The following is a 15,187-nucleotide window of genomic DNA, read 5'->3' as shown; positions in this document are numbered from 1 at the left end:
TAATTTCTATTTCAGCACAAAAAAATCCTGTGCACTCACACTCATTGCAGAAATATATTCATAACTCATATCCCTTGCTTGTGAAGATGAACACATTTCTGATATGAGGCTTCTGTCTACACAAGCCAAGCTATCTTTTAAAAATGAGATATTAGAACCCTTAACAGAATTGAAATTTTTCCATGATTGCTAATGGAAACCAATGGGAAACAACAAACAATGTTTTAACACACATATATAGAACAATTTTGGAGCCTTATGGCATTACCACATGAAATTTATACATGCGGTATAAAAGCCAGCATTCAACAACAATAAGCAAAAGAAAATATGATAAATGAAAAGCTTCTGTGGTGTCATTCTGTTTTCAGTATCTATCACACCACTAGAAATAGCTTAGTATCCAATTAAGCTTTTTAATATGATGCAATTACATTGAAATAAAAAGTTTGTAGGTCGTAGGAATTTATTTACTGAATGATACTGAAAAACTAAGAAACAAGTATGTTCACCAAATGAAACAGTAGAGGAAAAATTGTGTTTATTTTGAAATAGTTCTCTAGTCGTGAGTATGAAAGACCTAATTTGAATTAATTTGTTTGCTATCTATCTATCTGAATACAATTTAGAAGAGCTCAATTTTTTATAGGATGCAAAATAGGAAACATATTTTGAATTCAGAAGTACTTGCAAGAAAGATGTATTTGAATTGTTAGGAAGTCATGAGCACTTAGAATACACTTAGAATAAATTGTTTTAATTTTTCATATCAGCTGTTTATCTGATTTTCAAGGGATTGTATTTTACCATTAAGCAAAACCCATGTGTGTTGGTTTATATTTCTGAAGATACTTTGGATATTCACTAATATAAACCATTATTTTTATAATTAATATATAATTATCATTAAACAGTTCTAAAATCATTGCATATCAGTTAATAGTTATTTAAATGCCAATAACATCTGAAAGATACCAGCCTCTTTCCAAGCATCTGTGACTAAAAAGTTCCTGCTCCGTGGAGCTTACACTCTAAAGCAGTTTTACATCAGAGACAAATGACATCTAGTCTTTAATATCATAGTTTTAAAATGCCTAAAAGGAAGACTAAAAAACATTGGCTTCCAATGGAGATTTCTCCATTAATACAAGCATAGAAATATAAGAAAGAAGTTGATTTGAAGATAAATTTGCTAAAACATTGTGAAAACCTATATTACCAAAAAGAGCTTACCATATTGCACACATTGTGTGTAGTGAGGCATCTAATCTAAGTCCAGCAACTGACACAGCACAGAATTTGATGTTTCCAGACTGTTTTATGCTATGCAGTACAGAAATTTTTCCAGCTCAAACTCTCAAATACTTGTTACATTAATTCTCATATTTTGATTTTCATTACTGAAATTGTATTGAAAATTATACTATAATGTGAGAATTAACATCAAATTTGTACACACACTGCCTACATTAAATATTAGAAAATCATCCATGCAAGTTTCTAAATAATAAAAAAAATAAAAAACAACAATTCTCTTTAATAACATTATTATCAATGAAAAATCCAAAATGAATAAATAATTTAAATACAGATTTGAGTTTCAATTGTTCCATTATTTCTTAACATATTTCTGTTGCTATACACAATATCTTCTCAGTTGTGATTCCACAGGGTCCTAGTGAGAAAAATCTTGGATACTTATGGTTAGAATCATGTTTAGAATCAGAACTCATGCATAATTCAAGAAATACACACAGATATTTTTAAAAAGACAGGTAACAAGACGTAAAATCAGCTTTAGCCCTCTCCCTTATAAAAAGAAAAAGTAAACTAAACTAAAGGAAAATCAGTTAAGGTGCTGTGACCTCAGGTTCCAGTTGTCTGTCATTGATGGTTATCAAGGCTAAGTTCAGTTATCTCTTCCTGCTTGGAATAAAACTTACTCCATGTCAAATAATATAGATTTATCTATGTGGCATGCTTACAGAGGAGGATAATGTCATCCAGAGAGATGTAAAACATTTTACATAGCATAAGTGATTGTTTTGTGAGAATAGTAGGGACATGATTCATACTGCCTTGAAGAATGTGATTGTTTTATGAGGCGAGGGAACCCAGCTTCATTAATTTCTTTTCTGAAGATTACAACTAGGTATCACATATTTATCAGGGACATTTGTGACAACAGACTTGGACACATCTTTGTGCCTTAATCTCAGGAAACAAGTAACTGTTTGGGGCAAAGATAACCTTGAGTTTTTTGGATAAATTATAAAATTAAAGACAATTTTTAGATTTTTTTATCATCAGTTCTGGAACAGGTATTGACATATGTCTCACAGAAAATATTTAGAAAGTATCTAACCTGAAGCAAACCAGGATATCACGTACAATAATTTTCATTAAACATGGAAATACCACATTCCATACCAACCAAACCACAGAATGATTGAGGCTGAAAGTGATCTTCTTGTTGGGGAGTTCATCTGTTCCATTCTCCCTGCTCAAGGAGGTCCACCTAGTGTTGGTATGCAGGGTGATGTCCTGATGGCTTCCAAATATCTCCGAGGACAGAGATGCTACCACCTCTCTGAGCAACTTCTAGCAGTGCTCAGTTATCCTGGCGGTTGGTCAAAGCCTCCAGTTTCAGTGTGTGCCCATTACCTCTGGTCCTGTCACTGGGTACCACTGACAATAAACTTGTTCCACCTTTTTTACACCCTCCCTTCAGGTATTTGTTCACATTGATGAGATTTTCTGCAAGCCCTCATTTCTTCCATCTGGCTGAGCAGACCCAGGTCTTTCAGACTTTCTTAGTATGAGATATTCTCCAGTGCTTGCAGCCGTACAATCAAAGATACTCCTTTAATTCTTCATATAACCCTTTGTTGCACATTTTCTCTGCTGAAATATAGGTGGGTTCATTAAACACCAAGCTGCAGTTGAACAGAGCACAAGAGGGCTCTGGCATGTCGTGGTGTGTTTGGAGTATGTTGAAACTAGTGAATAAGGCTTTCTTGTCCTAGAACCAGTCCGACTTGTTTATGAGTGACAGGTGCCCAGCATATAGAAGGAAAGATAAAGGGAGACTCCCAAGCTCATCTGGGAATTTGAGATGGCATAAACTGAAAGTGGATTCTGGTCTTTCTCTGCTTTATCTGTTTATTCTTGCCTTGTCATGATCTTTCCTTGTGAAATGGTTTGAGAACCTGATTCATACAAAAAACTAACACAGCAAATAATTTGAGCAGCTGAAGGTACAAAGAGGCAGCACTAAATTCACTTTGTGTCATGAACACACACACTTAATATGTATTTGGTTCTCATCTGTGTAAGAGAGATCTCAGGCTATGTTGACATTGGCATCACTGAATGCTGAATAAAGTTCTCAAAATATTTGAATAATAAAATCTGAACTTTATATTAAAAATTACCTTTTGTCTTTGTTTAGAATGAAATTAATTAATATTAATTAATATATTTGGTGAAATAACCTATGCATTTAATTTTCATCTTTCTGCCAGCCACCTAATTTCAAGGCTAACCTGAGACTTTAGCTGCACAAATTGTGCTGCTTAGATTTTGAATTAGGATCTCTGTCCCCTAGTAGTGATTTCCTCTGATGGAGAATAATGTGGGATTTAGTTCTGTCACAAATGTTTGACTCTTGTAATTTAATAACATCATCTAGGCTAAACATGTCTGTAATTCAGCAATTTTATTTCTAGAAAGAATTTAGAATTTACTATTCAATATTCATTTGATAATTAAAAACAGAAGTTAATTATTTTTATAAGTAGAAGATTGAAACGTTTCCAAGGGGTATCAGTATTTAAGAAAGGAAGAAGAAAGTCACACGTGGCAATCATTCTGCTCTAGAAGCTGTTGGCCTCCACATAGGAGAAAGAATATTTCTGAAAAATCCTCTTCTTTGTATAGAATTATGGGGGTTTTTTAATGTTCAGTATGTTTCCTTTCAACAGCTGGGACAGAAGAGAAGCAGTATGTGATAATGAGCTAATTCACTTTTCAATGAGATTGAAGCCTGACAACCTTATTGAGAATAAGATGTTTTGTTTCCAGTCATTGCCACAACACAGATGTGGGACATCTTTATGCTGAAATTACTGAAGCTGCAGTGGACCATCCTTGTACAGTCTTATTACAGACTCTGAGTACATCTGAAGTGTGTTCTCTGAGATACAATACATTGCTGAACAATGAAGATGGAAAATTATGCCAGTTTCTTCAACTCTAGGCTCCCTTACCAAGAGAAAAGTTTTAAGTCTGTAGAAGTTGAAGATTGACCAGATCTGTATATTTCAAAAATATATGATAGTTGAAAAATTAATTGCTCTTGTTTTTGAGATTTTAGACCACAAAATTACAATGCACTGAGAAACTGATAAAGGAAATAAATGAACATTCTTGAAAATATTTTTTTCAATGAGATCTTCTTTTCTATAATTCAATTCAAAGTAGGCAATCACATTTTAAAAGTTTTTTCTTTTTTTTAAGTTTTTTGTTTTTTGGGTTTTTTTTGGGTTTTTTTAGAAAAGGAAAGAATAGGTTATGGCTAATCATAATCCAGCTAATCCTGGCTGGTTTATATGTCAAGATTTCTGTTCTGACATATAGGCAAACAGCAGTACCACATTCTTCCAACATTACGTATTCCCCTGGTTTAAGAATTTACTGCTAGGTTTTGTTCCAAACACAACTAATTTACATTAGCCTTTTGATGGTACAAAGAATTTCTCCTTGCTGAAATTTTTGAATTGCTGAAGTTTCTGAAATTTTAATTTACTTCTCTAATCCTCTGCTTCAAATATATTAGTGGCACTGGTTCTATTGATAAAACTGGTCTTGTTGTAAGAAGTGATCACAGTGGGAGGCAAAGCAAGAATAAAAAATGTACTGATGTCAAGGTATCAGTGGCCAATTTCTCACAAAAGAAACCTGTTCAAGACAATGGTGAACATGCCCTTTATTTGCTACTATAGAATTGCTGGTTCAAGATAGGTGTGTGCTCTGCTGTACTTGCACAATCACAGTGGCCAAGACAGATACCACAACAGTAAAATTAACCATTTGCTTGGATGCTTGCAGAAGAAATCATACATTCATTTATAAAAATTCTGACTTGCTCTCCCCTTTCATGCTATTGGGCAAAACCCAAACCAAAAAGACATCTGTCTCACATCCAAAATTTTAATTAATGTTTACATTGGGCTGAACACTTTTCAGCTTGTCCCACTAAGTTACTTCTTCAAACTCTTTTCAAATGTAAAATAACCAATAAAACTATTCAGATGCACAGAAGATCCATGGAAAGAAAGGGTGGGACAGGATTGTAAAAAATACATGCATAACTTAAAAAAAATCTCAAACATTAAATAACTAATCTTTTTAGAGTAAGCATCATAGGCATGCTATTATCAGTGCTGGACTGATAACATAGGAATGAAGGAGGAAAAAGAAGGTGAAAAGAATTTAGGAAAAACAGAACAGGGTAGTTAAAAATATTGCAAGTATTGGGATCTTTGGGACTGGGGACATCTTTCATGAAACAATATTCTATGTAAACACTTTTTTTGTAATTTTATTTTGCAAGTGTATATCACAGGGTCATAATTTAAATTATGCTTATTCTATAGACTCAAGATTTTTATCCAGATTAAAATAAATCCCAAATCCTGTTTATCCAGTCCATGCATAATTATGTGGAACTGTTTTTAACCAAAACACATTATGTAATGAAATATAATCAAAAATATGTAGAAATGGAGCAGAAGGGAGCAAATGAACAAATAAACAAGGTCTCAGCATATTTCACTTGCAGGTCTTTTAAGCTAATTTTAAGTTTAACCATTTCAAATAAACATGAAGTATTATCTTCTGGTTTGCAATCTAAGGTGTAGAATTTTGTTCAGAAAATCAGTTTTGTCTTAGCGCACTGTTACTCCTGAGTTTAAAAGGGTTTCTGTTATTATGTTTTATTTTCCACTTTACCTGGATTCTTAAATATATTACTGAGGATAATTTGAAGTATCTTTTGAAATATATTCTCCATGTTATTTTTATATATATATGTATGAGTATGTGTGTGTATATGTTGCATGTACATATATATATATATAAAATGTAAATTATTGTGCATTTCATATTTCAAAGGACAAAAAGGACTACATTTCTTTTTTCAACTTTCCATCATGAAATGAAGAAAAAAATTATATTGGATGAAATTCTGCCTTCAGAATTTGCAAAAACTCCAAGTAAACATGGGCAGGAGTCAAACACATTTGTCTGAGGACAATATTAGTCTTTTGTTCTGTAAATGCAAGTCTTTCATGCAAAATTAAGTAAAAAAACACATGCAAGTCCAACTCAGATGCAATGGCTGATAGCCAAGAAAACTTCATTGGTGCGTGTGTTAACATGCATATATGGTTTAAACCAAGAGCATTCACACAAAGGAAAATGCAGAATGATCAGCAGCATGACATCTTTGTCAGTGACATTACTACAGAGCACTATCTAATGCAAACCAATATGCACATGACCTTTTTTGGACAGAGAAGCATGACTTGAGTTGTGGGGTAAAACAGTGATTAATAAACGTTGTTAGATTAGCATTTTTTAATGTCTCATTTTTAGTAACCATTTTGCCCCACACCTGATTCTACTTGGATTTTTTCCCTTTGCTATCTACCCCTTCATCATGCAAAAAATTACAATTAAAGTTAGAAAGCATTGAACAAGCTCTAAACCCAACAGATAACATGGATATTCTCCACACTTTATACTGGAATTAAATTTGATATAAATACCTCCTGCTCTTACCAGTGGGTGGTGTTATTCCATGTATTTAGGTGTGAAGCAGACAGGAAAGAGATAAATCTTTCATAAGTACAATGTAAATCACACAATTCTTATATTTTCCTTGTACTAAGTGTAATATATTCAAACTCTTAAAGGAAATAAAGTGACATAAAACTTGAGGGATAGAACTGTGAACAGAATAAGGAATAAAATACAACAAAACAAGATACTAAACTTGAGGGTTTTTCCACACTTTATTTAAAATAAATCCTCCATGCTGCCTCACAATCATATTGCAGTATATGGGCTATTTAATCAATTTAATTGTTATTTCACATTAATGACAAATCCAAGACTAATTTCCGTACACCAGTTTCCGAATTATGCAACTTTCCAGGTGACAACATTCAGTTATATTTACTATTTCATGTGAACGAGGTGTTTTTAGTACATCCATTAGTGGTAATGAATTAGTTAAGGCATATATGATTTTGTAATATCTTCAGAAATAATTCAGTGAGGTACTTTAGTCTTAGTACACACCTGCAGCTTTAGGGTCTGATCCTGCAAAGTGCTGAGTACCCTACAATTCCATTGCCATCAGAAGGAATTAGGGATATTCAGTTCCACACAGGATGAAGCTACTGATGCTGCCTTCCACTGCAGTAATCCCCAGCAGAGGTTTATACAATTGTCCTTGTCCTGCCCTGGACATATTATCCCTCTGGAGGGGACACATGGAAGTGGCAGGCGAAGCCAAATATATTAATTTTCTATTGTATTTTTAAGATCTGCTTTACTTAATGGTAACCATAAAGTCAAACTATCAGTGATCCACCTTAATAAAAGATTTTAATCAAAATCATTGTTTCAGTTTACTGCATAAAAATGTAGTACTTGACAGTCATTCTGAAATGTGTGTATAGATACCACATGAAAGCTGTTTGAATGTATGTAAAAATTTTGGAAGTTGATTCCTAGCTAAATTGTTACAAAAGTGTACAGTTTTTCTTTTCTCGACAGCTTTCTGGAGAGTTTCTAATCTCTAGCTCTGAATAGCTCTGGGATGCATCCCTAAAGACACACAGATTCACAAGTCCCTCAGATGCACAGTGCCCTCAGTGTCATCAAAATGATGTTGAGCTTTCAGAAAAAAATGTTTCTATCTCCAGAAAATAAGACAGGGATATAGATGCTTTCTTTTGCTCACTAGCAGATTGGTATTCATTTTCAGCTAGCCATGTATTTACAGAAGGAGAGATTACAGGGGCTTTTTAATAAAAACCAGCAAATATGAGTGTTATTCCTTGTCAATTCCTAGAAATGAGTTTCTGTGAATGTCTAAATGGTTAGTAGTATTGTGGTGGTTTTCAGTGAAGAATTATGTGGTTGTGAATGCCAACAAGTTACTTTCAGACTATCATGGGATTCAAATGTTTCTCTTTGTAAAGAGCAGCTAAACCTGCCTGCTCCTTTCTTCAACCCATCCCAATATATTCTAGACTACATGGAAGGATTTTGAAAAAGAATTGATCTCCACAGGTTTTATAGAACAGTAACTCTGTAGATAGCAACACAGAAATTCTGGTTTGACACTGGCAATAGAAAATCAGGGCAAAGAACAAACAAAAGTCTGGAACACCTATGTCTGAAATAAGAAACTTATGACTTTTTTTCTCTAAGCTTACAGAAGTCACCTGCAGCTCTCAAGCTTTCCTACACACAGTGAGAATTCAGATTTCTGATCTACCTGGCAATAACTTAGGCAGTGAAACGTTTGTATGTGAAACATGTAGTGGCTTGATTGTCAACAACTGAGATATATATATATCCACTTTCTCAAGCTTGTACTTTTGCAGCTTATGAATACTAAAGACTTACATTGTCTTTCTAATTTCTCATGCATTTATCTATACCTCAGCATCTCTGCCTGAAAAACAGAACATACCATGTTCATGTCAATGCCATTGGTGTATGTCCACGCATGCTGGAAGTATTCCTCCAGTCGCTGCCGCAGAGGGTTTGGGATCTGATGAAAGCGTATGAACTCCTTCACGCGCAGCATCTGCATGTGATACCGTGCAGTTCCCGAGTAGAGTCTCTGGATTATTGCAGATACGTTTCCAAAAATGCTAGCGTACATTAATGCTGGATTAACAAGAAATAAAAGTTGCTTAAGTCATATAATTGCACTTTGCAGATGAGTATGGTTAAGCAAAAGTCAAGAAAAATGGGAAGAGTTAAAAAGGTAGGCATACATTTATAAGTTCAGTTTTAAATAGAAAAATAAAACATAATTATGACTACCCAAATATGATGGGTATATATAATATATAGTATATAACTTCCTAAATCCACTCCAAACTCACCTTGTTACCTTATATAGGATTTGTTTAAAGACACTGATATGCAACACAAATATTCTGACAGTTTGGATAACAGATTTTGAGTAGTCAAGCAACTTGATTACTTCCTGACACTGAATGAGTCACAACATATTTTTGCATACAACATTCCTTTCCCTAGGAATTTGCCCTTCCGGCTGCATGCTTATAATCATATTTGTTTAGAATGTTAATTCATTTGCTCAAACACAGAGAGAGAAAAAAAAAAGATTAAAGTCCACGATAAAATTACTTACAGCCAATCAACATGACACAGATGGAAAAGATCTTCTCTGAGTTGGTGTTAGGAGACACATTTCCAAATCCTACACTTGTCAGACTGCTGAAGGTAAAATAAAGTGCTGTAACATACTTGTCCTTGATAGATGGTCCAGAGCTTGCATCGCTCTTATTGTAATGCTTTCCTAGTTGTTCTCCTAAAGAATCCAACCAACCAATCTTGTGAGCCAAGTAAGGTCTTTCTACATTTCCAATGGCATACCAAATGCAAGCAAGCCAGTGTGCAATTAGTGCAAATATGCACATGAGGAGCATCAGAACTGCAGCACCATATTCAGAGTATCTGTCCAATTTCCGTGCTACCCTCACCAGACGCAGCAGTCTAGCTGTCTTCAGAAGGCCTATTAATGTAGTTGTCTGCAAAAACAAGGTAGAAATTTATTTTCTCTGTAAGCAAATCTATTCTCATGAATAGTAAGCATGAATAAACCACTACAAATTCCATTATTCTGGGGAATCAACACAAAAAGTAGAAGAACCGGTTTCAATGTAATCTTAATTTAATTTTTGTTAAACTATCAATTTCATTATAAAAACAGGGATGAAAATAAGAAATGAACATTTAAAATTAAGATACATTGAAGTTGTCATTATGTGCTAAATACCCTCTCATGTTGAATATTTTACTTGATCTGACTCTTCAGTCGACCATACTGGATTTAATGATCCAATAGATTAGTGATTTTTTTAATATTATAAAGTCTGTCAGTTCTTGGTACTACTCATAATTATATGACTGTCCACGCAGGTAATAAGTATTTTTGAACAAAGCTGTGTGACTGTGTTTGATCCTAACTTAGAAACTCCTTGCAGTGCTCTGGCACACACATTCTAGAAAAGAGCAGAAGTGTCTCAAAGAGTGTATCTACAGGACTCCTCCTGTTTGTATTGACAGGTGAACGAAGATGGAGCATTGTGAAAAAAACATCCTGGAAAATTTACTCCAAATGAATTGTTTTGCATTTTACAGGTGTAGTGGCAAGACCCAGTAATAAAAGTAATAAACCATTAGAAAAATAAACTGGAACAGTTCTAAGCAGGAATATATTTCAAGATCTCTAGTGCAGTCTTCTGCTATTATCCATTGCAACCTCTTTGAGGTTCTAATATTTTTAAAGGAATCTAGAGGTTATTAATACAAGTTTTCAAATTTCAATTAGTAAATAATTTTCATACTTGCTAATTCCTTGCAGATAGAATGGACAGCTGAATGACTGGATTAAAAAAACCTAAACCTCTGCTGCCTTTTTTCCTTGCATTAAGTCTGAACATATATAAAAGTATTCAGTAAATGCCAAGAGTGCACACATTTCTAAGTTTTTTGTTTGTTTTTGTTTTGTTTTGTTTTTTGTTTAGTTTGGTTTGTTTTGCTTTATTAGCATGCATGTTTATTACATGACACTAAAAAGGAAAAGTTTTCCAAGCCTCACAAGCCACTTAGGCAGTAGTATGCATCACATTAAATCTTTCTTGCAACAGGTACTAGACTAGTTTTTATGTTTTATTTAATCCTTGCATTTACCATTTTTCTAAGTAAAATCTCAAAGCTCTTGAAACACACAAGAGTCTTTCTTGGCTGCATTTTTCAGTGGACAACTCAATAAATAGTTCATATCTTCTCAATAAATGAGCAAGAGGATAATGTTCAATTTAACACCCCAAATAATAACTTCAGGGTGAGTTTCTCATTACCACACAAAGAAGGCTAGTGACTTCAATTGTCTGAACAACCACACCCTTCAAAATGCTATGCCTAGGCAGAGATTCAGAAGCATGTGAATATCGTGATTAGGGTTTTTTTTTTTTTTTTCTGTAATTTAGATCAGGCTTCTATATTTATGATCCCTTAAGAAAAGAGAAATTTGTTTTTAGCGGGGTGTTTGAAACATTCTATTACAGATGCAGTCATAGCTCTGTGTCATGCAAGAGACTGCAAATTCTTACAGTGCCCCTTAAATAGATTAGATGGTAGATTGTGAATCTACAATATGTCAACTCTGTTCCACCACATTCTTAAGTTAAAACTTGCTAATATTATTCATCCTCGGTGTCAATCCTACAATTGGATACATCAGTTTGAGCTCTGGAGTATGTGGAAGGTATATAACACAAGAAAATTTCATCTATTCGGGGTAAAATCAGCAGGAATGAGACTAGATACGCTTAAAGCATCGAGAAACTCATCCTGGCCAGAGACAGAAGTTCTTGGCTTCAGAACTACGTCTCATGTGACATAATGCTGTTGATGTGCTGGAATACTTTGATCAGCACGACATTCAAGGAGGCAGGGGTCCTACTCTATCAGTTACCACATCTGGTGCAAGCAACTAATGTCTGCAAATAGCAATCTGATAGAGGCTGCTCTCTTCTCTGGGTTGTTTGCTTCTCTGTTTTCATCATACCTATATGCTGGACTAAAGTTCAAGAGTAGGTGGATAATCACATCAAAATCTTTTCCTTCCTCTCCTTTCCTCTCCATCTACTCGTTATTTTTATCTTCCCAAGTATCAGGAAAGCCAACTAACTTTTAACAACCCACACCTAATGAAGAGAGAATTATTTACTACCAACAATCATTTTGAGTCTCATTGAGAAGAAAAAAATAATTTAAAATCATATTATTCCCTTGCTTTAGAAACTGAAAAGTTAACGGTCTAACTCTGTTGCTCTCTTATGGTTGAAAAAGTACGACTCAAATAGAAGCATTTGGATAGTGCCGTATGTATTTGGATTATTATCTCCTGCCCTTTCAAGACTCCACTTGATATCAAGGTGTTTTAAAGCTGCATGAGCACACATGGAGCTCTCTTTAGAGCTTATGTTGTTTAATAAAAAGACTATTCAATACAATTTTTCATTGGGGATCTTCTTTGAAGAATCTCTAGATAACAAAAGAGAGCTATTCCATAAAAAAGATAACCCTTATGACTGAAAAAAATTCTATTGAATGAAAAATGCTCCATTCTGTCGGTTTTACATTTGCCTCTTCTTGCTAAACTATGAGAAAGGGATCATTGGTGAAATATTATAGTTAGCAATGTAGGAAGAAAAACTGCAGTAAGTAGCAGCTTAGAAAAGTGATTGACATATTCAATACCAGGAATGAGAGAGGGAAGCTGTGATGGCATGGTGAAAGGAACATAATCCATATAGCATCACTGCTGCTTAGATAAACAAACCAGCTTTTTCAGGTAGAGAAACTTGTCAATTGCTAGATTTTGAGGAAATAAAGAATCAATTTACTTATATCTGCAATTGCGAAAAAGTCATTACATGGTCCAATAATTTCTGTCTCAACTTCCACATTTTTATATTTTTCTACTCATTCTGCAAGAATGCACTTGTTTGTTACTGTAATCTGTAATGCTATCTTATGTTAAAGTTATCCCTTTAGCATGACCTTAGCACCTGGAACTTTACTCTTAAGAACATCTGTAAGAGGGGAGGTGTGGAAGAATGATGTCCAGGGGCACTGCTTCAATGAACTTTGAAACTGATCCCTTTATGTTCCACACTTCTAATCACTGAAAATAATTTTTCAGTGACAAGTGAAAATGCCAAGTGATCAATGATCAGAAAGGGACGAAGACCATGCCTGAAGGAGAATGTTGTAGTCTGAGTTAGAAGTAATGCCATTATGAAAATGTTTGTCTTTCACGTATCTATGCTTTCAAAACCACAGAAAAAGTTATCTGCAGAAAGATGGACAGCTGCCACAGATAATGAATGCAAAAGATGATCAAATTTTCTCTTAAATCTCTGGGTTTTTTAGTCACCTAATGAATAAAAAAGTTCTCTTCTGGTAAGAGAACTATTAATATGTTCCCTCTGTCCTTTATATTACTCTTTCTGTTCTTATTGCTTTCCTTAATTACATTTATTTTTAGTGCATGGCTTTATCTCATGTTTTGTAGAATTCTCATTTACTTTTTGCTTGGTTTGCTGCTTCAAAAAAAAAATAATTCTGCATTCTGTGCATCACAGAAAATTCAAACTCAATTCTCTAATTTTCAAAAAAAAAATTATGATTTTATCCCTTCTTAAATTAAATAGAATCATTTGGAAGGACTGGGTTCGGAAGCCAGAATATACCATATACATTTCTATCTTTGGGCCAGTTTTGGATGCATATATTGAATTGAGTTTTTTTACTCAATTGTGTAGATAGATGATACCTGTCAAGGTAATATTTTCCCTTCTTTTGATAGTCCATATTCTTGACAAAATTGACAACAGTCAAAGCTCTTTGTTAACTAGTATGGTTCATGGTACAACTAATCTGTTTTCTGCTAAGTAAACATCTGACCTAAACATTTTGAACAGAGAAAAATTATTTTAATGATGCAATGCAAACACAGTACTTACATGCATCATGGGCAGTTTTTAAAAATAAGTGACAAATCAAAGCAGCAGTTCTTATATAAAACCATTTGACCATGTCCTTCATACACAATATATTTATTATTTCTAAAGAGAGTATCAAATATGGTATAACTGAAAAATACTAGATGAATAATTCAATGATTTATCTTGTCAATGAAAGCTAATATTGTACATTATTCTACAGAAGAAGATTTAATTTTAGTTTAACTTTAAAAGATAGGATAGAAATGCTAATCAGCCTATTCAATGACAAGCAAAAAATACTTTAGGATAAACAGAATACAATAATAGAAGTAATAGATTAAGATTTAAGATTTCTTATTCATTTAAGCTTACCTCTTCAGAGCCAGAGCCAAAAATCAGCAGATCAAAAGGTATTGCAGCAACCATGTCAATTAGGAACCAGCCTTTGAAGTAGTGAATTGCTATTTTTGCTGGATCACTTACCACTTCTTCATTCTGGTTTACATATGTTGTTCTGAAGTTTATTAGAATGTCAATGATAAACATAATATCCACAATTAAATCTACAACATTCAGTGGGCTGCAGGAATATCCACACTCTCTCCTCTTCCGATCCTCAGAGTCATTCAGAAGGAAGGCAGCAGAGTAGGGGGTGAATATGGCGGTGTATATGACCAGCAGTAAAATGAGCCAGTCCCAGACAGCTTTGAAAGGACTATAGTGCAATATAGTAAACTTGTTGATGCGAGGTGTCTGGAGTTTATATTCTGGTAGAACATCAGCCCCTAAGGATAGAACCTAGAATAAAAAATATACCACATCAATAATCAGACAGTGTATCTACTCCAGCTTCCAGGAAACACAGCAAATATAGGACAAAAGTTCTTCATTGTAGTTTTGAGGATTAAGTTTAAATTGCCTTGTGTTTTGGAAAACTAAATTTCTGCGAAATTCATGGTGTCTGCCAGGTCCAATAAATTCATTGACAATTTTTTATGGTAGGTTGATTCTTGTCCCCTGTAGCAAACATTAAGGGGCATATCTTATATTCATAAAATCTGCATTATTAAGCATGTCATCAAATTCATTTATCTACCACATGATAACCTTGCCAGCCTACTCATGGTTAGTGAATGACTTTTCTTGCAGTGTTTTTCTCCCCAAGAAAATCTTTTATCATTGGCTTACATTCCCTACAAGAGTTTACTCTCATTAGAAAGTGTAGGCAATGAAAAATAGAAAAAAAAAGTTAGAGAAAGATCTGTTAGAGTCCTTGACAGATATCGATACTTTGAGTTTTGTGGTATGAAAAACCTTCCCGCACAGACAAATTT

At 34.0% G+C, this 15,187-nt stretch overlaps 1 protein-coding gene across 6 annotated transcripts in view; it reads right to left on the bottom strand.

The window, feature by feature from the left end:
- KCNH7 (potassium voltage-gated channel subfamily H member 7) overlaps positions 1 to 15,187 on the bottom strand; it is a 213,779-nt gene that overhangs the window by 30,029 nt on the left and 168,563 nt on the right. For 3 of the 6 annotated variants that reach the window (XM_033064838.2, XM_033064840.2, XM_042779454.1), the window contains 3 exons: positions 14,226 to 14,651; positions 9,464 to 9,863; positions 8,771 to 8,970 (listed from right to left, as the gene is read on the bottom strand). In XM_033064838.2, the coding sequence (XP_032920729.1) occupies positions 8,771 to 8,970; positions 9,464 to 9,863; positions 14,226 to 14,651 (1,026 nt within the window). Of the gene's footprint in view, positions 1 to 8,769; positions 8,971 to 9,463; positions 9,864 to 14,225; positions 14,652 to 15,187 lie in introns of all 6 variants that reach the window. The other 3 variants (XM_033064839.2, XM_033064842.2, XM_042779453.1) reach the window with 1 other exon arrangement.

This window comes from Catharus ustulatus, chromosome 7, assembly GCF_009819885.2.
Source record: "Catharus ustulatus isolate bCatUst1 chromosome 7, bCatUst1.pri.v2, whole genome shotgun sequence".
NCBI lineage: Eukaryota > Metazoa > Chordata > Aves > Passeriformes > Turdidae > Catharus > Catharus ustulatus.
Note: the sequence above shows the minus strand (reverse complement) of the source record. Positions and strands in the feature narration are given on the sequence as shown.